General features: G+C 50.1%; 9 protein-coding genes across 9 annotated transcripts; 7 read left to right on the forward strand and 2 right to left on the reverse strand.

Moving 5' to 3' along the window:
• Window positions 1-301: 301 nt before the first annotated feature.
• Window positions 302-1,377, forward strand: N7489_005634 (glycoside hydrolase family 43 protein; the record flags this gene model as incomplete). Its single annotated transcript, XM_056711386.1, has 2 exons — window positions 302-653; window positions 752-1,377. 2 exons carry the CDS (start codon window positions 302-304, stop codon window positions 1,375-1,377), a joined length of 978 nt encoding a protein of 325 aa, XP_056569807.1.
• A 1,021-nt stretch (window positions 1,378-2,398) lies between these two features.
• Window positions 2,399-4,285, forward strand: N7489_005635 (cation:proton antiporter; the record flags this gene model as incomplete). The annotated part of the gene is made up of 7 exons (XM_056711387.1): window positions 2,399-2,435; window positions 2,498-2,704; window positions 2,789-2,914; window positions 2,964-3,014; window positions 3,065-3,185; window positions 3,250-3,784; window positions 3,842-4,285. The coding sequence occupies 7 exons, from the start codon at window positions 2,399-2,401 to the stop codon at window positions 4,283-4,285; spliced, it is 1,521 nt and encodes a 506-aa protein (XP_056569808.1).
• Window positions 4,286-4,908: 623 nt separating this feature from the next.
• On the forward strand, window positions 4,909-6,497 carry N7489_005636 (uncharacterized protein; the record flags this gene model as incomplete). Its single annotated transcript, XM_056711388.1, has 2 exons — window positions 4,909-5,183; window positions 5,261-6,497. The coding sequence occupies 2 exons, from the start codon at window positions 4,909-4,911 to the stop codon at window positions 6,495-6,497; spliced, it is 1,512 nt and encodes a 503-aa protein (XP_056569809.1).
• A 1,137-nt stretch (window positions 6,498-7,634) lies between these two features.
• Window positions 7,635-9,349, forward strand: N7489_005637 (uncharacterized protein; the record flags this gene model as incomplete). The annotated part of the gene is made up of 3 exons (XM_056711389.1): window positions 7,635-7,736; window positions 7,803-7,889; window positions 7,952-9,349. The coding sequence occupies 3 exons, from the start codon at window positions 7,635-7,637 to the stop codon at window positions 9,347-9,349; spliced, it is 1,587 nt and encodes a 528-aa protein (XP_056569810.1).
• A 1,108-nt stretch (window positions 9,350-10,457) lies between these two features.
• N7489_005638 (elongation of very long chain fatty acids protein) lies at window positions 10,458-12,156 on the forward strand (the record flags this gene model as incomplete). The annotated part of the gene is made up of 2 exons (XM_056711390.1): window positions 10,458-11,246; window positions 11,314-12,156. 2 exons carry the CDS (start codon window positions 10,458-10,460, stop codon window positions 12,154-12,156), a joined length of 1,632 nt encoding a protein of 543 aa, XP_056569811.1.
• Window positions 12,157-12,777: 621 nt separating this feature from the next.
• Window positions 12,778-16,069, forward strand: N7489_005639 (glycoside hydrolase family 35 protein; the record flags this gene model as incomplete). Its single annotated transcript, XM_056711391.1, has 5 exons — window positions 12,778-13,578; window positions 13,662-14,658; window positions 14,711-15,004; window positions 15,063-15,222; window positions 15,280-16,069. 5 exons carry the CDS (start codon window positions 12,778-12,780, stop codon window positions 16,067-16,069), a joined length of 3,042 nt encoding a protein of 1,013 aa, XP_056569812.1.
• A 1,236-nt stretch (window positions 16,070-17,305) lies between these two features.
• Window positions 17,306-18,417, forward strand: N7489_005640 (uncharacterized protein; the record flags this gene model as incomplete). The annotated part of the gene is made up of 2 exons (XM_056711392.1): window positions 17,306-17,593; window positions 17,644-18,417. 2 exons carry the CDS (start codon window positions 17,306-17,308, stop codon window positions 18,415-18,417), a joined length of 1,062 nt encoding a protein of 353 aa, XP_056569813.1.
• Window positions 18,418-18,522: 105 nt separating this feature from the next.
• On the reverse strand, window positions 18,523-20,333 carry N7489_005641 (uncharacterized protein; the record flags this gene model as incomplete). The annotated part of the gene is made up of 3 exons (XM_056711393.1): window positions 18,523-19,640; window positions 19,724-20,085; window positions 20,140-20,333. 3 exons carry the CDS (start codon window positions 20,331-20,333, stop codon window positions 18,523-18,525), a joined length of 1,674 nt encoding a protein of 557 aa, XP_056569814.1.
• A 640-nt stretch (window positions 20,334-20,973) lies between these two features.
• Window positions 20,974-21,766, reverse strand: N7489_005642 (GNAT family N-acetyltransferase; the record flags this gene model as incomplete). Its single annotated transcript, XM_056711394.1, has 3 exons — window positions 20,974-21,279; window positions 21,328-21,668; window positions 21,721-21,766. 3 exons carry the CDS (start codon window positions 21,764-21,766, stop codon window positions 20,974-20,976), a joined length of 693 nt encoding a protein of 230 aa, XP_056569815.1.
• Window positions 21,767-21,916: the final 150 nt, after the last annotated feature.

Raw genomic sequence — 21,916 nt, forward strand, 5'->3', positions numbered from 1 at the left:
CGTCCCCAGCCAAAGAAAACCATACTGAGTGGTGGCTTAATACGGTAGAGGATGAGGGTCTGCGGGAGAATATGTAGTCCGGAGGCAGTTTCGGCCACCGACGCCACGCCTCACGGTGAGGACGGATGGATGCGAATGGTTACTTTCCGGCGGGGTCCATCGCCTTCTGCGGGAAGGCTCGCTGTAATGGCTGGGCAGTCTTGGAAAGACACGGAGAAAGATATATAAGAGGGGGAGGGATTGATAGTTACATCAATAGATCCAGCCAGCATTGAGAACCCAACTGGACCGGACTACGACAATGGTGCGCATCATCTCCTCACTAATCAAGACGATCGTCTCCTTCGGGGCCCTCGCCTCCGCATTCACCAACCCCATCCGAAACCCCGGAGGCAGCGATCCCAGTCTCGTCTACTCGGGCGGATACTACTACCTCCTGACGACATCATGGGCAGACGTGCAAATTACCCGGGCGACCAGCATCGAGGGTCTGAAGGACGGCGAGAAGAAGGTCGTCTATTCGACCGAGGAGGCCTCGCGATGCTGCAACAATTGGGCCCCGGAGCTGCACTATCTCGGCGATAAATGGTACATCTATTACACTGCCGGGAATGCGGATAATCTGGATGGGCAGAGGTCGCACGTTCTAGCTGGTATGGACACCCACCTAGCCCCTTCCCTGTGACCGCACCACCAATTCTATTCCTTCATATAACGAGAGGAGAATTGAATAACTAACTGTGAGGTGTAGGAGGTAGCACACCCTGGGACTCGTGGTCCTACGGCGCCCAGCTAACAACAGAATGGGGCATCGACGCGACTATCGTCCGCTTCAACGAATACGGCAACTTCCTCGTCTTCTCCTGCTTCCATGGCGTCACCTACCAGTCGCTCTGCATGCAAAAGCTCGGCGACGACTTCATCTCCGTTACGGGCGACATCACCGTCATCTCGGAACCAACCGAAGACTTCGAAATCCACGGCACCCCCGTGCAGGAAGGTCCCGCGGCGTTGTACACAAACGGTCAGACGCGGATCGTATACTCCGCCTCCTACTGCTGGACACAATACTACTGCCTAGCCAGTCTGACCTGGGATGGCACAACGAACCCCACCCAGGCGAGTGCGTGGACGAAATCGGATGGATGTCTACTGGCCTCGAGCAACGGGAACTACGGCACGGGACATAATAGCTTCTTCCAGAGTCCGGATGGAACGGAGGTGTGGACTGCCTTCCATGCGACGACGAATAGTGAAGGGGCGTGTGATGATAGTCGGTATACGATGGTGCAGCGGGTGGGGAGTAATAGTGATGGGACACCAAACTTTGGGGAGGCGGCGCCGTGGACGCAGGTGCTCGAGGAGCCGAGTTCATAGTCCGCGCTCAGAAGTACCTAAGTTACGGCTGGCTGAGGTGGATGGGTTGGGCAGTTGTCATGGTGGAGAGTGCCCTGATTGTTATGTAGGTATCATATCGTTCTATGAAAATGAAAATGAGAATGAAAAACAAAGTTGCAACACGTGAACGAGGTTTGCGTCAAATCTTGCAAAGTAGTTGTCTATTTTGCTAATTCTCTTGAACTAAGCATACTACTCGACAGGAACCATCAGTATCATATCCATGCCCGAATAATATTCTGTGCGCAAAGCGCTTTGAAAGCCATCAAGGGTTCCTGGCGCTACTGGCGCCGTTTCGATGCACAGTATAGGAAGACAAATGACTCCGCTAAATGCTGCAGCACGAACAGCACATGAAAATAAACAAAAGCTGCCATATTCTGGGTCTCGAAAATGATGTTAGTGTAAGCCAGAATATATATACCCCTCTCTCAATCACCTAGTTGTATAATTCTCCAGACTTTTTAAATAGGCTGTTCATATAAAAAGTATTAATCTATACAACATAGAAAATGCTCCGTATACCTGTATACCTGGGTACCATGTGTTAGGGACGCCAAGCAAACTAATCTCCTTTCGGTTAAGTTGCTGGGCAGCCCAAATGCAAACGTTTGCACCTGCCAAATGCAGAATGTACCTTTTGTTAGTGATTCACATATAAAAGGTACCTGACGAATTAAATCGGGCATGAGGTAACTGCGATGTAATACCCCGTACCGATTTCCAAGGTTATTATAGGTGAGTACCTCGGTAGGGCTGAGTGGAGGAATTCTCGTTTCCGGCAATCCAATAGCTTCTTTGAATCCACCCATGCCTACACTAGTGGTGAGGATCACTCTTAACTCTTACCTAGGTAGTTTAGTGGCAATTCCCCTTCCCCAATCTTCTCTTCTTTAATCTTGTTTATTCTTGTCTATTCTTGTCTATTCTTGTTCTCTTCACTCTTCATTCTTCAATCGTCTTCAGACTTGGTACGTACTAGGTTAACCAAAACTTGAGCATGGCCGGTGGTTTCCTCCCATACCACGAACCCGGAAGTAGGTACCCAAGCATATGCCAATTGATCTCTGCTCATTTCCTCACTGATCAACTCTTGCAGCTGTCGACATCCTCATCGTCGTTTCTTTCTTCTTCTTCCTTTCCCTCGCAAGATGGGTGTCCGCGGCGGTAATTCAGGCCGGAATTATCGGTCAAATCGCCGTCGGCATCATCTACGGAGTACCCTTGGCCAATATCCTTGAACATCACTGGCAAGAGACTTTTGTCACTCTTGGATATGTTGGTCTGATTCTAATTATCTTCGAAGGTAAGTGAAAATTTTCATCTTGCCTGCTTGATTGCTTGGCTCTTGGCTTCTTGGCTTCTTGGACACTGATGTCATTCATTCTAGGCGGTCTTGGCGCCCGTGTGGATTTGCTGAAGCAGAACTTCACTTTGAGTATGATAGGCGCCACAACTGGTGTTCTATTCCCTATTGGTCTTTCATACCTTTTGCTCTACCTTGGCTTTGGATATGGTGGGTTTTATCTACCCAATTTCTATAGTACATAGCTAACCTAGACTAGGTGCGGTTGAGACCTTCATCATCGGCGCATCCCTTTCCGCTACTTCGCTCGGTAAATTATCCCTCGGAAGTTCTGGGTTGACTATTGCTGATAGATATCAGGGACCACCTTCGCTGTGATCAGCTCCACGTCTGGATCGGTCAACCTCGCCGAGACCCGAGTAGGGTCAGTTCTGGTGAGCGCGGCTGTTATCGACGATGTTGTGGGACTTATTATGTTAAGGTGCGTTACTTATCTGGACTGAGGTGAGGTCAATTCGTCAAGCTAACTACTTATATCTACACAGTGTGATTGGCGATTTGGGCAAACTTTCAGGAGGCGGCGATGTCAACCTGGGCTGGCTCATTGGGCGACCCATAGTGGCATCGATAGGCATGGCCCTCGTAATGCCCATCGTCACCAAATGGGTCTTTGCGCCTTTCTTCCGAAAGTTCATTGAACACCGCTTTGCGCGCTACGACCATATCTCCAACATCATCCTCATGACCCTCGTTCTTTCGGCTTTCATTGCCATTGCTGGCTTTACTGGTACATCTGTCTTATTCGGTGCCTTCTTGGCGGGTGTATTCCTTACATACATACCGAGCAAGCACCCCGAGGGACCATTTGTTGTCCTGAACCGCGAGGAAGGCGAGCGCGAGGCGGATAAAAGCCCCACTTTCATTCATACCTTTGAGAAATACCTGTTGGGCCCCCAGCAGTATTTGATGGAACCGTTGTTCTTCTCAAGTATCGGGTTCGCGATTCCGTTCTTGGAGCTGTGGACCGGGGAACGCATTTGGAAAGGGATTGTTTACACCCTCCTGATGACATTTGCAAAGGTATACATATACCCTCGAAAGCCGTATCTCAGCAATCGAGCTAACATGACTATCTAGTGTGTCGTCGGAATCTGGGTCCCCGTATGGCAATTCACTTTGGGGGGTAAATCTCGCAAAGAGCCACACGAAGAGCAGAAAACACAGGGAGAACCCAAAATCGAGGGCAACAATCCAAGCGATGAACAGCAAAGCGAGAAGGACAAGGGGAAGACGTGGAAACGGGCCTGGCTGGCCGCAACACTTTTAGGATCTGCCATGGTAGCACGCGGTGAGATTGGGCTTCTGATCATCGAAATCGGACACAACGAAACTCCATACGTTAGCGACGCAGGTTTCTACACTGGGGTCTGGGCGATTCTTTTGAACACCATCATTGGCCCAGTTACCGTCGGTCTCCTAGTTCGATTCTTTGCGCACGAGCTGAAAGGAGGGGATTGGGGAGTGCAGGGTGTTCCTCTGGCTGTCTCGTGTCATGGTGTTAGCGGGCAGGGAGAGGTCTAGACGTTTTGCCGAAGAGTACATGTCAGGCGGAAGGATATGGCTGTACAAAGAACGTGGACATGCTGACGGGGAGAGGCGTAGAAGATTACCCGTCCGACATGGCTGTACATAGAATGTGGACGTGCTATGGGAACAGTATGCATTTTGACATATATGAATGATAAGCCGAATACTCTGGAAACCCTGAAAAAGTGGGAGTAAACCCTCGTTTGATGTGGGATAAGGTGAGGAAGTAAAGATTAAGCTTGTTTGTACAATCCATGGATGCGTTGCTGTGGCTTAGACGGTTAACAAATACGAGTACGAGGCCAACCTATGTCGGTACATAGGCAGCAGATGTTTTAATACCCGAGACAACGAGAAAGACATGGAAAATCTGAAAAAGAACTTGTACTCTTCGATATTTTTCTCTAGCGCTAATTCATGTGGACATCAGCATGATTCCTCCACCCCGGCCAACTGCTTGACTTAGTAAGCTTCCGTGGCAATTTGAACCTTGGAAGCCCCCCGCATTTCAACCTTAGAAGGTTCTAAGGCTGGGAATACCCAAGGAGGGAATTCTGTTTTTCGTTTTCCTATCTCAGCCTCTCTCTTGCCTGCCTCATTTGGCGACGGAGATAGAGATGGAGGGGAATATTCGTACTTGCACCGATGGCTCTCATTCCACCCTGTCTCTGCCTCGCCCCGGAAGATATCAGACCACAGAAAAGCGCAGGCTATTACTGATTTATATCCATGGCTTCATGGGATCAGAAGCTAGCTTCCTTGACCTTCCACTACATGTTCATGATCTGTTAACGGTCTCGTTGGCTGAGTCTCATGTGGTTTACACCCGCATGTATCCCAGATACAAGTCTCAAGGCGAGATGCAAATAGCTGTGGATCAATTCAGTGCCTGGTATGTGATTACGCCGTAGGAAGGCTGTTTTTCCTACATTGTTAACTAGCCACATATGCTAATGTGTAAACTTGCAGGCTATCACCGCATGAGGCAGATGATCTCGATGTTATCTTGCTGGGACATAGTCTCGGCGGAATCCTAGCTGCAGACGTTGCACGCTTACAACAAGACGGGAAACCAAAGCATCGAATTTTGGGTGTGGCGGGATTCGATGTCCCTTTTCTGGGTATCCATCCCCGCGTAATCGCAACAGGGACCATGGGCTTAATACCCAAAAAGGACCCGGAAGATGAAGAGAACCTTGCGACAGAACAAGAATCTCTGGACTTGGGATCAGCCTTCAAACCCGCCCCTTTCAATCCCAACTTTGACCCACCATTTATGAATGATGTGCGTCTGGTTGATCGTGGCTTTCTCAATGGGATGATGCATTTTGTCAACAAAAATACCGACAATCTCTCACGATCTATCTTCAATCGCGTTGTATCGCCTTTCAAATTTGCTGGTTGTGTCAATGATTACTCTGAGCTTCGTCGGCGGTACCGGCACTTGATGGAGCTGGAAGCTGCTGAGTCCAGTCCCTGGAGAGTACGTTTTGTCAATTACTATACCACGAGCACTGGTCGCAAGCCACGGAAGTCCAAGACGAAAGCCGAGAAGAAAGCCGAGAAGGCTATAAAGGAAGCTGAAAAGAAAGCGAAGAAGGAGGCCAAGAAGTCTGCAAAGGAAGACAAAGAGTACACAAGGGAGGTCGAAATTGATCGGGATGGATATGCAGCGAAAATTCATTCGCACGAATACTCAGATACGCCAAGTATTTCCGAAGAAACTGAAGTAACCACCTCCATGGTCAACATGACAATAAAGGGAAATCACTTGAAGTCCACCACTTCTCATTCTTCCCTGTCAGACCAAACGGCCAACGATGACCAGGATAGTCCGCCGGCGGATCATACAAGTCCAGCACCGTTTCCCTCACCCTCAACCGACCAAATAGAGAACCAGTCTCTCTCAGGAAGTATTTCCCTCTCAACCGAGAACAGCTCCATCACGACCACGGAGTCCTCAGACCCTAATAAACAACACCTTCGCAAATTCATCCTCTTACCGTCACATCATTGGAAGCACAACGATAACTCACATTGGGAACCGATATTAATGGAGGGCATGGACGAAGTCGTGGCGCATCAGTCTATGTTTATCCCACAGGGTGCAAACTACGACCACCTTGTCGGCGACAGCGTTGGGCTAATTGAGCAATGGATTGAGAATGATCTTACTCGACGATTTCTCCAAGAAAGTCTTGACTAATTTTGTTTCGTCGATTCCGATCCCGCTTGTTATTTTCCAACTATGTAAATACATTTACTTAACTAATAGATTCTTAGATTATCTTTTCCTACCCAGTCAATTCCCCATCCTGAAGGCCACTTAGCCACTTCCTAGCATAGACTTTTTTTACCACATGCCAAACTACAATTGCCCATTAGGCAGTGTGGGGAATCAGCCACCCTTCACTTTGCAGTTCTTTCAAGGCATTTTGGGTGTCAACTTCCTGGATGTTTCTCAAATTCTCATATCCGTAGGCGAATCCTGGGCCTGTGAAGTGTGGCTCGGGTAGCTTGAAACCAAGATACCTTCCATTCCTATTCACGACAGATTCGGCTTCGTGGATGAACTAACATTGTTGTACTTAGTAGGTGTATACATAACCGAGGTAACGAGCAACGGGTGATGTCACAGGAATGAATATCCACTGCATATTCTGCCGCTAGACCGCCTTCCAAATAATTCCAAAATCGCGGGACCCGCGTTTCGAACCCTGACCAATGAATATGCACTTCACGTGATCTCCAAATCCCGTAGACCCAATTATATGCCGTATTTGGACCCACACCATATAAACTCAATTTTGGATCTGTAAAGGACAAAAAAATAGGTAGCTTCTCTTTGATTATGCGTGTCATCCTTAGTGCAGGGGCCATGCTAATCTTCTCTGTATATTTTCAGTTGACCATATGCCCCGAAGGGCGAATAGACTACCCTTAAAGTTCATTATAACCCCCCTGTTTTGGCAGAATTATACCGCCTTCACTTTTGGTAAGAGGTTGGCAGAATCTGTTTAGACCGCCTACTTGGTTGACAATCAAATCCATGGATGACTTGAAGCACGTGAAAACAGCTGTTAACAGAATTGTTCCTCTCGGAATGTTCAATGATCAAATATATTCATCAATGCCGTACAGTATAGGGAGCGCGCTTACGGTACCCCACTTACGTACCTAGGTATGTAGTAGACTACCCCAATCCGGGGCCTGGGGTCATGCATGTAAATCAATTACTACATATGTAGGTACAATTTACACGTGACAAAGTGGGGACTATTGTCGTCACAGCTCCCCAACCACTTAGCATCTGCATCCCCGCACTCCCAAGGTCTGCAACAACATGAGTGGGTTACGCAATACTATCAAAGGCGGCTGGCATCCTGAAGGCAAGGAAGGTGGGAAGGAGAGCTGGCGTGGTGATTTCAAAGGCATTAACCAAGTAGTAAGCTCACTCATCTCTCGCTCCTGCGGACGACTCGGGCGGCCATTGATGCTGACTTGCTATTAGGCTGGGTGGATGGGAAAGGGCAAAGAGGGTTCCTCTTCCAGCTCTGGACAGGGCTCATCATCTCAAGGGGGTCTTAGGGGCCAAGTGGTAAGCTAACTCTTCGTGTATCCACGACTACGCCATCGATATTAACTTTCTCTCACTTTTAGGCTGGCTGGATGGGAAAGGGCAATGAGTCCAACTCCGACCGCTCAAATCATGTCTCACAACCATTGTCAGCCTTGAAAGACCCGTCTGCCTTTGGGCCTCCTCCCAAACATACCAAGTACCATGGAGCAGCTGCTGCGCCAAATCAGGCCAACATCCAGGACCCCCATCGACAGGAGGTAGCCGAAGCAGAGGAGGAACAGTTCCAAAAGCCCGCCCCGCCTCCGGTCCCGTATCGCGTCAACACAAGCGGGCTTTCTACAGACAATCTCCCTCCTCCACCGGTCCGACGACTGGACTCTGCGAGTTCCGCCTCAACAAGCTCAATCTCAAAGTCAAAGCCACCAAAGCCCCCGCCACGACTTCCTGCTCGCAATGGATCCCCGGTCTCCGACCCGCCCCCCGCTTATTCCCCTGCCCCGGTACTCTCCCACGATTATATCAACCAAGATGCTACGTCCCGCCTAGCAAACGCGGGTGTCTCCGTTCCTGGCTTTGGGATTGGCCAGGAGAAATCGTCGTCACCTGCACATACGCCTGTCAATGAGTTGCAGTCGCGCTTCTCCCAGATGGGCACCTCGGATTCTCCATCAGTACCTACCCGGCCTACTCAGGCCTCGGCGAACATTGAGCCGCACTCCGCGAGCAGCACGTCTTCTGTCCAGAATTTCCGCGAGCGCCATGCAGGTACCATTGATTCGGGGAAACAGAAGTACGGTGATTTCCGTGAGCGTCATGCAGATACCATCGATTCGGGAAAGCAGAAATATGGCGACTTCCGCGAGCGTCATGCAGATACCATCGATTCCGGCAAACAGAAATATGGCGACTTCCGCGAGCGCCACGCAGATACCATCGACTCCGGAAAACAGAAATACGGTGATTTCCGTGAACGTCACGCGGACTCAATCGATTCAGGGAGACAGAAGTTGAGCGGTTACGCATCACGGTTCACTGGCTCTTCTCCAGCAGCGCCTAGCCCACCGGCCCGGCCCGCGTCGAATACTTCTACTAGTATGAACTTGGAACCGGCGGAGCCTGCGCGGGGCACATCGTCTGTGCAAGATTTCCGTGAACGCCATGCCGACAAGATCGATATGGGTAAAGAGAAGTGGGGTGGGGTTACATCACGCTTTAACACATTTGTGGAGGACCGTAAGTTCTCCGCCGAAGCCAACAAGCGGGTTCCACGCCCACCTTCTCGTCCCGTCTCCATGACCCAGTCGAACTCTGCAGCGGGGTCACCCACAGAGCCCGATATCCAGGCTCAAGCCCAACGCAAGAAGGCCCCTCCCCCACCTCCACCCAAGCGGGCTGAATTTCGGGCGTCCCCTGTTGACGCTTCGTCACCATCACCTCTGGGGCCTCCTCCAGTTCCCCATAACACCAAGCCCCGCTAAGAACTGTACTTTTAGCCGTGTATATGTGTAGGTTGTGCATTCCTGGCGTCGATGCGTGTTTTTCTTTTACAACATAAACAGGATGGAAATCGAACAATTTAGTCATGATGACGATATGTGCAGATCTACCTACCCTGTACGGTGTGCAATAGTTGTACATCATAGTCCCTGTCTATGCTGGTGAGTCTTATACTCATGCTTGGGTTACGCATATTCAACGTTGAATATACAGTAAGACCGAGGCTGCATGTGATCCTACTCGGCTGTTTGATATCCGATTTCATATCGAGTTGTTGGGACAGTTATTAGTTCAAATACCCCAACAAGAAGCTGATCAGTGATAGCTAAGTGTCTGAGGTCACCACATCCCTTCCAAGGTTCCAACTTTGGAAGGTTCCGAGCTTCCAAGCTTTCGGTCGGTTTAACTTTCCACGGTCAAACCTTGGGTGACAACCTTGGAATGTTCCGGGGAACAGCGAACTTTGCCCAGCTGACTCAGCAGGTTTTTCCCCAGCTCTCCCGAGACAAGGCTGCGCAGGGCTTTGCAGGGCAAATTACGGCATACACTGGAGGTGTCCAGATGTTACAACCAGTCCGGAGCTCTCGGTTAGCTTCTTTTTAAAAAAAGAGCATTGAAAGAATTATCCTAATTATAAGGTAAATCGATTACAGTATCGCCCACCAGCTGGAATATTCGAAGATCAATTCCTGCATGTGGATTGAGAGACAGAATTGATTCACTATTACATGTCTATTCCATACATGTACATATGAAGTACTCCGTACAACATTCAAAGATGTAACTCTTATAGGCAAGTGGCGATACTAACCTCGGCACGTTTGATGGCCAAGCCTTGGAATTCCCAACAAACTAAACGCGGGCGGATCGAGATCGTCGGTCATTGCCCTTGTTGAGAAATTTAAAGGGCAGTTTATCTGGTGGATCCACTGGACTTCAACACTTCAACCGTTTCTTTTCTTTCTTTTTCTTTTTTTTTTTTTGCTTTTCCTTATTCTTCTTTAAAATCACTTATCTCTTGTATATCATTTTCTATATCACTTTTGCCCAGTTGACGCGTTGAATTGACGCTTCTGCGTGGCGATAACCATGCACGATATCAACGTGCCTACCGAGTTCGGCGAGGCGACTGTTCGCATCGCCTTCCCTCCCGCCTCTCTCCTCGCCTTCCCTCCTCGGGAGCTTCCAGTGACCATCCCCGCGCCTCATGTTGACACTCCGACATGGAAGCAGCCCTTCAACATCCCGAACGATCTCTATAACCAGGTTTTGGACGTCCGGCTACCAATCACAATCGCCTGTGTCTATGCGATCACTGTCGTTCTGATCAACCGCATCAACAAGAGCCGCGGGTATAAGCCATATGCGTTCAGCAACACCCGTCTGTTCAAGCTGTTCGTCGTTCTCCACAATGTGTTCCTAGCCGTGTACTCCGCATGGACCTTCGTGGGCATGTTCCTGGCATTCCGGAGCTCTTTCCCGGATACGGACGATCGCAACGGACTAGTTGGAGTTGTGGACTCTCTGTGCAAGATCAATGGACCCCGCGGTTATGGCAATGCCGCTACATACAGCCCCATTACTGACGAGTGGTCGATTCCCAACCCTGCCTTCCACCTCACCAACGGCATGCCAGACCCCACGGATGTCGGCCGTCTATGGAACCAGGGATTGGCTTACTTCGGCTGGTTCTTCTATCTGTCCAAGTTCTACGAGGTTGTGGACACCGTGATCATTCTGGCTAAGGGAAAGAAGAGCTCCACCCTACAGACCTACCACCACGCAGGAGCTATGATGTGCATGTGGGCTGGTATCCGCTATATGGCAGCTCCGATTTGGATCTTCTGCCTGGTTAACTCTGCCATTCACGCCATGATGGTAAGTCGGACAATCGCATTGCTTTTAATTTGGTAAGCGAAGTTGCTAACCTTTTTCCTTGCGTTAGTACACCTACTACACCCTCACGGCTCTCCGCATTCGCGTCCCCAACGCTATCAAGCGCAGCTTGACCACCATGCAGATCACCCAGTTCGTCTTCGGAACCAACATGGCCGCCGCCTACCTATTTGTCCACTACACTATCCCCTACCCGTCCGGTAGCGCCGCGCTGGAGCAGCTGACCAACGCCGCTTCCGCCGCCGCCTCTGCCACCGCCGAGGCTGGTTCGATCTCCTGGTTGAAGAAGCTGGCATTCCGCGCTGCGGGCGCAGAAGGACTTGCCGAGAACGTAGGCACTTCTTTCACCGCCGCCCCTGTCCAGCAATCCGGCTACTCCCAGCAGATGGTGACCTGTGCGGACACCACCGGACAGGCATTCGCCATCTGGCTGAACGTCTCCTACCTCCTTCCCCTCACCTACCTCTTCGCGCGCTTCTTCGTCCGCTCCTACCTGAACCGCAAGGACCCAGGAGTGAAGCAGCCCACGCACATGGAGGCCGCTGAGAAGGCCGGCATGGATGCTCTGAAGAGTCTGAGCCGTGAAATCCGCAAGGCTGCCATTGAGGGCGAAAACAGCGAGGTTACTACCGATGATGAGGTCATCAAGGCTCAGGCTCAGAAGATCGCCGAGAAGGCCGCCACCCCTGCCTCCCCAGTCCGCACCCGCTCGGCTGCTGCTTCCAAGGCCAAGTCTGCCTCGGCCTCGGTCAATCGGTCGGAGTCTGAAGAGGGGTTTGCTAAGGTCCCCACCAAGAAGGGAGCTAAGAAGCAAAAGGCCGAGAAGGAGTCTTCCTCCAGCCCGAACACGAAGGGCGAGAACCCATTTGGGGTATTGGATAACAATGCCTAAATGCAATCTTGGAAGTGGAGTATTCCTATACCGCATGAATTTGGAGTTTTGGGGTTTTAAAAAATGATTAGATGCTCGGCTATGATATTCGATAGCTTGTGTTTCACTCGTTCGGGACTTCCTGGCAAATATATCACTCATTGTTGGCCCGCATTCGGGCTATGGGGGATATCCGGGGGAAATGCCCTCCGGAATATTTCCTCTCGGGGTCTTGGCCTCGGCTATCCGAGTTATATACATACACCAGGGGTGACTTGAGGCAGTGGATTTGATTTTATAGCGTCTTTGTATTCTCGGCCTTTTTTGCTCTCTGAACATATATTACTTTGTATATTTTATCGCCGTTGACCTGTTTATTGTCTAATGAGAAGATGGTGTTATCTCCAAGAGTCTGTCCACATCTCGAATAATTCCCCCAACATGAATGGAGGAAAAACCCCCGGCCAAGCACCGGAGATACCACAAATCCACCCCGAAAAGGGAAAATTAACAGCCGATGCTTGAACCCCGTATACGCCGCATTCACTCTAAATTCAGTGATTGAGAAACATAAATTGATCATGGCCACCCCGGGAATGCTGCAAAGCATTCGCGTAGTCAGAGTGCGGTCCACGACCCAAAATGACGCGCATCCTCACTTGCCTGCTAGTCCTCCTAGCTTGTCTCGGAGTCTCATCCAAAGCAGAAGATCAAGCCGTCACGCAATGGCCACTGCAAGATAACGGCCTAAACACGGTTGTGCAATGGGACCACTACAGCTTCCAAATAAACGGCCAACGCATTTTCATCTTCTCCGGCGAATTCCACTACTGGCGCATCCCCGTCCCAGCACTATGGCGCGACATCCTCGAGAAAATCAAAGCAGCCGGCTTTACAGCCTTCGCCTTCTACTCCAGCTGGGCATACCACGCACCCAATAACGCAACGGTGGACTTCACAACCGGCGCCCGCGATATCACCCCAATCTTCGAGCTCGCCAAGGAATTGGGCATGTACATCATCGTCCGGCCTGGCCCGTACGTCAACGCTGAAGCCAATGCTGGCGGCTTCCCGTTGTGGGTGACTACGGGTGACTACGGCACCCTCCGCAATGACGATACCCGGTATACAAATGCTTGGACGCCGTACTTTACCGAAGTCACGGAGATCACTAGTCGCTACCAGGTGACTGATGGCCATTACTCCATCGTTTATCAGATAGAGAATGAGTACGGGAATCAGTGGCTGGGTGATCCTACCCTGCGTGTGCCGAATGAAACGGCCATTGCTTATATGGAGCTGCTCAAGGCCAATGCTCGTGACAATGGTATTACCCTGCCGTTGACCGTAAATGATCCTAATATGAAAACGCACTCATGGGGAAAGGATTGGTCTGATGCGGGTGGGAATGTCGATGTTGCTGGTTTGGACTCCTACCCTTCGGTAGGTGCCTTTACGTCTATCCGTTGAAGAGAAGACGGTGTAACAAGGGAAGAGAGACAAATACTAATTACTTTGTTTGTCAGTGTTGGACTTGCGATATCAGCCAGTGCACCTCCACCAATGGCGCATACGTGCCCTTCCAGGTCCTGGAATACCACGATTACTTCCAAGAATCCCAGCCCAGTATGCCCGCTTTCATGCCCGAGTTCCAGGGCGGCTCGTACAACCCCTGGGGAGGACCTGAAGGCGGCTGTCCCGGTGATATCGGCGACGACTTTGCCAACTTATTCTACCGCTGGAACATTGGCCAGCGCGTGACAGCAATGTCCTTGTACATGATGTTTGGTGGTCAAAACCCCGGTGCTATGGCTGCGCCGGTCACGGCTTCCAGTTACGACTACTCGGCACCGATCTCAGAGGACCGGTCTATCTGGTCGAAATACCATGAGACCAAGTTGCTGGCATTGTTCACTCGCTCTGCGAAGGATCTAACCATGACCGAGTTGATGGGTAATGGAACGCAGTACACTGATAACCCCGCTGTGAGGGCTTATGAGCTCCGGAATCCGGAGACGAATTCTGCGTTCTATGCTACTTTCCACTCGAACACTTCCATCTCGACGAACGAGCCGTTCCATTTGAAGGTTAATACCTCGGCAGGTGTCCTGGCTGTCCCTAAATACGCCAGCACTATTCGCTTGAATGGGCATCAGTCGAAGATTATCGTGACGGACTTCACCTTCGGCTTGAAGAGTCTGCTGTACTCCACAGCCGAGGTTCTCACGTATGCTGTCTTTGATAAAAAGCCTACACTGGTTCTCTGGGTTCCGACTGGTGAGTCGGGCGAGTTCTCTATCAAGGGAGCCAAGAAGGGTTCTACCAAGAAATGCCAGGGATGTTCGCAGGTCAAGTTCATCAAAGAACATGGCGGTCTGACGACATCGTTCACGCAATCCGCCGGCATGACTGTTCTAGAATTTGACGACGGTGTTAGAGTTATCTTGCTTGATAGAACGTCGGCGTATGACTTCTGGGCTCCTGCACTCACAAATGATCCATTCGTGCCGGAGACAGAGAGTGGTACGTTCTCTTTATCATGCCCTCATGCTCAAAAGACTAACTATCGTTGCAGTTCTCATCCAGGGCCCGTATCTCGTCCGCGATGCTAAGCTGTCAGGCTCCAAGCTGGCGATAACCGGCGATGTCGTGAATGCAACAACACTGGACATCTTTGCGCCAAAGGGTGTCAAGTCTGTGACCTGGAATGGAAAGAAGGTTGACACCCATTCGACCGAGTACGGCAGCCTCAAGGGCTCACTCGATGCCCCGAAATCTATCAAGCTGCCGGCTTTGACTTCATGGAAATCTAAGGACAGTCTGCCAGAGCGGTTCACAGATTATGATGATTCTGGTGCGGCGTGGGTTGGTAAGTTACTGATATAGTGGACAAGCACCACACGAGAAAAAGTAGCTGATCTTCGCAGATGCCAACCACATGACGACTCCAAATCCAAGGACGCCGACAAGTCTACCCGTCCTCTACGCCGACCAATACGGCTTCCACAACGGCGTCCGTCTGTGGCGCGGATACTTCAACGGAACTGCGACAGGAGCCTTCATCAACGTCCAAGGAGGATCTGCATTGTAAGTTCCACAACCAACCACATCAACCCGATATAATACTGACCAAGTACTTTACAGCGGCTGGTCCGCCTGGCTGAACGGCGAATTCCTCGCCTCCCACCTCGGCAACGCAACCACATCCCAAGCAAACCTCTCCCTGTCATTCACAGACGCAACCCTACACACCGACACACCAAACGTCCTCCTAATCGTCCACGACGACACAGGCCACGACCAAACAACCGGCGCCCTCAACCCGCGCGGCATCATGGATGCAAAACTTCTCGGCTCGGATTCCGGCTTCACGCACTGGCGTCTAGCCGGGACCGCGGGCGGGGAGTCAGATCTGGACCCCGTGCGCGGCGTGTACAACGAAGACGGACTATTCGCCGAGCGCGTTGGATGGCATCTACCCGGCTTTGACGACTCAGCCTGGGGAGAAGAGGGATCTACTATGGATTCCACAACGTCTGTGCTTAGCTTCGAGGGCGCAACGGTTCGCTTCTTCCGTACTACCTGTCCCCTCGATATTCCTGCGCACACTGATGTGTCTATTTCCTTTGTTCTTTCTACGCCCGCTGGGGCGACGACGAAGTATCGGGCTCAGTTGTTTGTTAATGGGTACCAGTATGGAAGGTATAATCCTTATATTGGGAATCAGGTTGTTTATCCTGTTCCTGTGGGAATTCTGGATTACAAGGGGGAGAATACGATTGGTGTGGCGGTTTGGGCGCAAAGTGAGGAGGGGGCTAGTATTGGGATTGACTGGCGGGTGAATTATCTGGCTGATAGTTCGTTGGATGTTGCTTCGTGGGATACTAAGGATTTGAGGCCTGGATGGACTGATGAGAGGGTGAAATATGCTTGAGTTCAGTAGCTTAAAAGGTGGTTGTGATGAAATTAGGTCTGCATCGCATGTTATACATGGTAAAGTCGAGGCACACATATAACACATTTTCCGTTATATTCCAGCCGAGAGCGACAGCATAGCCGGAGTAGGAAGATGGCACCATGAGAATCATCGCCACATAGCAAGGTGCAGTCGGTGCGGTAATAGCAGAAATTATTAATGCCGACAGAAATATATAGCGGTGCGGTGACGTGGAAGTAGCGCTCTGTTCTTCCCTAAGCTTCACCAATAAAGATACTTCTTCCACAGACCATGGTAAACCTTTTCTCGTATAAAGGGTATATTGGGCATCAACCAGTTCGGTATTTGCGCTTAGCTAGTCACAGTCGTATATGATGTCTGAAACTTGGTTTGCGATGTATCTTGATATAGTGGTTTCTGTGCTTAAAGGCGTAGAAATATAATAAGATAAAGCACCCTCGAACAACCAGGATAGGAACTCTGACCGGTCTTCGACGGGAAGGACCAAGAATTGAGCACGAACGGTAGGAAACGAAACGCTGCTGCGACAATGGGGCCCCTTATCGGACCGGCACTATTTTGGAATATCTCTTCCCAGCACTCTAACGTTTCTTTATTTTGGACTGGCGACCAGGAACCGCCGTTCCCTTTGCATTTTGTCGTCTGGATTGAAGAGGTGGATCTTGATTCGGAGAGTGGGAGCACTCTAAGAGACAAACAGAGCCATCGATGCAGAGGGCAAACCTGAAATTAGTTCCTATGCAAGCGTACATCATAGGTAGTGAAACGTAGTTCGGCATCTTTGTCCAGGCCATAGCAATCTGCTAGTACTTGCAACTGATCTCCTGAGGGTATACCATCGAGCACACAGCCTATGAACCATATTAGTTATCAAACAACAGGGATACCTAGGTAGTTATGAGGTTCCTACCAATACTGTCCTTACGACTTTTTCGCCATGCCTTGACCCGCTCCTTTAGTGAAGCAATTGGCTCTGGGTGTATTTCGGTATCATCAACACCTTTGCCAATCTGGGCGTCAAGTAAATGAAGGTCCTTCGCTTGACCTTGGCGCGGAACTATCAGACTTGTATCAGGTTCCCTCGCCTGATCAGCTTGATCTCTTATATCTTCAATACAGATCAAATGGTCAAGCTAGCACTGAGAACTTGCCGAGCGATGAAGTATCGAACCGATTAATGCAGGACTGTGAGTTTACTTTTACTCTGCCATAATGAAGCTAACGGAGTGGACAGTTTCCACCACAGGCTACCAGACCCTCACTGGAAGAGATGGGCAGGCTGGTCTTTTCAAATCGGATATCCTGCCTTTGTGTAATAGCTGTGTCTCTTTGAGACAAGTCTGTCTCGCGTATCAAGCAAGCCTGGATACTGAGATGGTACGCTTGACACCGATATATATGCAGTCTGCTCTATCACACTACTTCGACGACTTGAACACGCCGGAGAAGCTGGAACTGGATGCGACACTTGCAACTGGAGTTCTTCTCTGCAGTCTTAGTGTAAGTGGTCTATTAAAGCAGACATTGAACCCTGATGCTAATATTTATAGATCAACTCCCTATACATCTGGACGCCTCTCCTAAAGGGGCTTTATGGAGTTCTTCAACACCGGGGCATCCTGACCGCAGCTCAGCGATCTCTCCTAGAAGACCATCTACTTGAAGTGATTGCTCTCCTAGACATTCCGTCCTTCACACTCAACAGGATCACTCGATCGATGGAGATATGGAAGTTACATGTTGCCTCAAAAGGACAGGTTGGAATTGAGGAGACTTCGGGCCTGCCGTATTCGTTGATCAACCTATTTGCAGGTCTAGGATCGCCTGAAGCGGAGGAGGGTTTCCTGGGATGGGCGGGTGAGTTGGGTGAAGAGTTCATTCAGATCCATCTGTGGGAAGCATTTCGATTTGCAGGCGTTCTTCACAATCGGGCACTCCTGGGCAATGACCAGAACACAAGTCCTCCAGCTGCAAGTCCAATGCCCCGATCTGAAGTTGTTCGCATGAAAATCTTTGCATCCCTCCAAGCAATAGTCGATTCAGGGGCATTCACCTTTCGGCAACCCCTCGCTCGGGCCATTTTCTACCCGCTGTTCATTGCTGGCTTGTTTGCCGAGAATTATCAGCAACGAAGGCTAACGCGCTTGGCCTTTCAGCATCTGATGGAAGATAGCCAAGAGCGGATAGATGGTAGTACGGAGAGAGTTGCTTTAGATATTGTCACCAATGTGTGGGAAACGGGAAAGGGACAAGGCCTGACGGCGAAGCTTGCACTGGCTACAAAGTTTGCAGCTGAGTTAAACATTGAACTCCATTTATACTAGTTTAATAGCATACTGTACTCACAGTTGTATTGGTAATAGGTTGATAAGTGTAGGAGCCGGTAATGCCGGGTTGGGTCTTTCTTAACATTGATCAAGGATACACTGCTAAGCTGCAACTGTCTCTCCAGCTCTAACCTCACCCCCCAAAACTGGCCGGACATCATACTGCACGCCATCCAAAACCTCCATGTCCCTTGCTACATAACCTGCTTGATCAGGCTTCCACTCGAACGTGCCCATTCGATGTCTCTTGCCTGAAATGTCATCTATCGCCAACGTAAACTCTTGGTAGATGCCCATATCCATGATCTTTTGCATTCGGGAGTACTTGCGGACCCTTTCATCCTCAGCCTCGGTCACGACTTTATGAATGTCATTTTGGCCATACCGTATCCAAGAGGCACCGTTGCTGACACGGGGCCAGGGATCTTTACCGTGGGCAAAATCGATAAAGTGGTTGGCCATCGTTCTCGCAAGCTCCCGCTGACCCTGAGTCATATGCTCATCAAAATTAAGGAACAGGTATAGCAGATCGAGGGCGTGATATGCGAGCCCTTTGAAGGAACTCTCATGTGCGCAGGCTTGATCGAAGTGGTACCCAAATGTCTGGGGTATGTCTGATCGGTGAGCTGCAACCCAGTTGTGGGCCTTGAATGCCGCATCACCGGCCATGTCTTCCATGCGCTTAACAAGTTCGTCCTTGGGCAAATCTGATGTGACTCCGTAAAGCTCGAGTATGGTGTCTGCGGCATCTACGCCGACCCGTGAAGCTATTCCAGCTCGGATAGTAGAGAAGTTGTCCTCGCAGAAGCTTTCGTAGAAGATCATGCCTTCATCGAGTGTGTCTCCAACCATGTACCCTTTGAGCCAGGAAGCAGGTGAGGAGATGGCGTTAAAAGATGGTGTCACCGCATGGAATACGCCATCGTCGCATGGATTACCAGTTGCGTTGAAGATACCTTCTACATGAATCGTCGCACGGGAAACAACATCCTGGGGGACGTTGCGGAGTTGATCAAGTGTCGAGGGAGAATCCGGATCAATGTGGAGATATTTCAGGAGTGCGCAGTAGCGCTTCTCGTGATGGCTTAAAGTCCATGTAGGGATGGTGTTCAGATGACCAGACATTGCGATGACCCGATGGAAAGGCGCCGGGCTCTTTGCAGCTATCTGATGAGACACGCTCATGCCTCCGGCGGACTCTCCGTAGATGGTGACGTTGCCTGAGTCGCCGCCAAAGGAGGCGATGTAACGATTGACCCAATGGAGGGCAACCTAACCTGTTGATCGTATAGGCCAAAGTTACCCACGCCTTCAAAGCCGTCGCGTTTTAGGTCAGCCTTGATTGTAGAAGAAGCCAAAAAGCCTCCCAGGCCAACACGGTAGTTGAAGTTGACGGCGACGATTGGCGTGTGACGATTTGCGGCGTGGGTGACAAAGTTGACGCAATCGAAAACGCCCTTGTTTGCACCGCCGAAGAGGAACGAGCCCCCGTGGATATAGACCATGACTGGGAGTTTTGTGCTTGCATGTGTTGTCGGCGTCGTGATATTCATGACAAGACAGCTGAGCTCATCTTCGACTGGTTCTCCAAAATGGAGCGCAATAGCAACTGGGACGAGAGGATCTTCAGGGCCGTTGTATTCGGGTGGATTTGGTGCGCTGGATCTGCAAACTGTCAGTGATAATTGCGCATTTGAGCCTTTTTGGTAGTAGTATTACCCTAGCTTTGTCCCATCGTGGAAGTTGCCTGGCCATGAGGTGTTCAATTGAGAGCGCGTCCATCTCTTGGATAATGTTGCGTAGGGAATGCCGCAGAATTGATGAACGTTGTTTGGGAAGCTGAGACCTTCGACAATTCCCAGGCCTTCGATCGAGAGCTTTGTCTTGCCGGTGGGAGTTTTGCTGGCTGGCATGGCGAAAAGTCTGAATGGCTGCAGTGGACAGGAGTGTCTGGTCAAGATACAATGGCCAAGATGGTGCAGTGAATGACACCTTATCTATAGCTACCAACCTAGATACGTTATTTACCCCCCCTCTTTCTCGTCTCGTAGCAGTATCGCCAAATCGATCTACGGCGAATAGCGCTAGCCCCAATGCAGTAAGCAGAGGAGCGCGCAAAACCACAGGGACGATCAAGCCAGCATCTTCCGAGAATATATCAAGTCGATCAGTCGAGTGGGAAATGCATGACGCGCTTTTACCTACCGGGAACATAATAGTCAGATAAGGGTTGTCCCTGACATTGTCTACGGGACAACATGAGCTCTTGGGACACGGAACAAGTTGAACCTTGTTCAATATCATGATATGACATGTACGTAGCTTTTTGAGGCTACATGCTACCAGGGAGTTAGAGGAAGAAACTCTCGGTATTCAAACTAGGGGAGCAGGGCCTTTTATAGAGGCCTACACTGGCAAACAAGCGTTCAGTCTGCCACCATAACAAGCTATATTTGTAGGATGGGATGATCTCAACAGTAGTAAACCTTACAACCCCCCTTCCGGTATATAATGCAATCCAAACCATCATTGCAGCAGCATCAACTTGTCTTTTTACCTCACCATGTAATAAAATGTGGTACTTGTTGGGGAAGTCGTATCCATGAGCTTTTTCTCATCCACCAACTTGAACCCGTATTTCTCATAAAATCCGATATTCTTCTCGTTCGTGCATTCCAAAAAACAAGGCGAATCACCAAGCTGGTCGATCACCCATCTCATGATCGACCCGCCCACTCCCATTCCCTGCGTGTCAGGACGGACTGCTGCAATCTCCAGATAGTAGAGCGAGTTAGGAGGATATCTGCTTTCTATCTGTTTGGCAGATGCATAATGCGTGTCCATCATGGTTTCAACTCGCTATCAATGAGTTAATCGACATATCCGTGACTTATCATCTCATCTTACCTTTTGATCTGCAAATGGCTCGCTCGGTTTCACCCAGTACTGGTCCCAGAGCACTCTCAAGTGGGCGGGCCACCACAGAGGGTTTAACCACCGATATTGCGATTTAGGCGGAAACAAGAAACAAACGCCGAGACTAATAGGGTTTTCATCCCCAGTGACAGCTTCCATCCCAATCCCGCGTACAGCATACTCGCGAACCCGCGCCTCTTGCCATTGCTGCAGGGCAGTCTCGAGGCTTTCCCAGCCTGGGCCGTTGGATTTCCGGTTGAGCCAGCGGATGAGAGGATCTGAGGCAAAGGAAAGGCTGAGAGTCTTTGCAGCAGCTGATACTGACTGGGAGTCTTGTCGAACAGTCAGTGACTTTAGTGTTTCTATCAGGGCGAGGGAGCATACCCAGCTTCAAAGGTCGCATTTGTGCCGACCGTGCATATTTAGCCATAATTCGTGAGGCAATGGAGTTGATGCCTTGGTTGAGAGATCGAAGGAGGAAAGAAGAGTTTCAGTTCAATACCATTGCCAGCCATTGCCGCTCAGTGTTATAAAGTCTGCTCCAAATCAAACCATGAAGACCTCACTCTTGAGGCCTCTG

The sequence above is a fragment of the Penicillium chrysogenum genome, assembly GCF_028827035.1.
Source record: "Penicillium chrysogenum strain IBT 35668 chromosome Unknown utg000002l_segment0_segment0, whole genome shotgun sequence".
In the NCBI taxonomy this organism is placed as follows: domain Eukaryota; kingdom Fungi; phylum Ascomycota; class Eurotiomycetes; order Eurotiales; family Aspergillaceae; genus Penicillium; species Penicillium chrysogenum.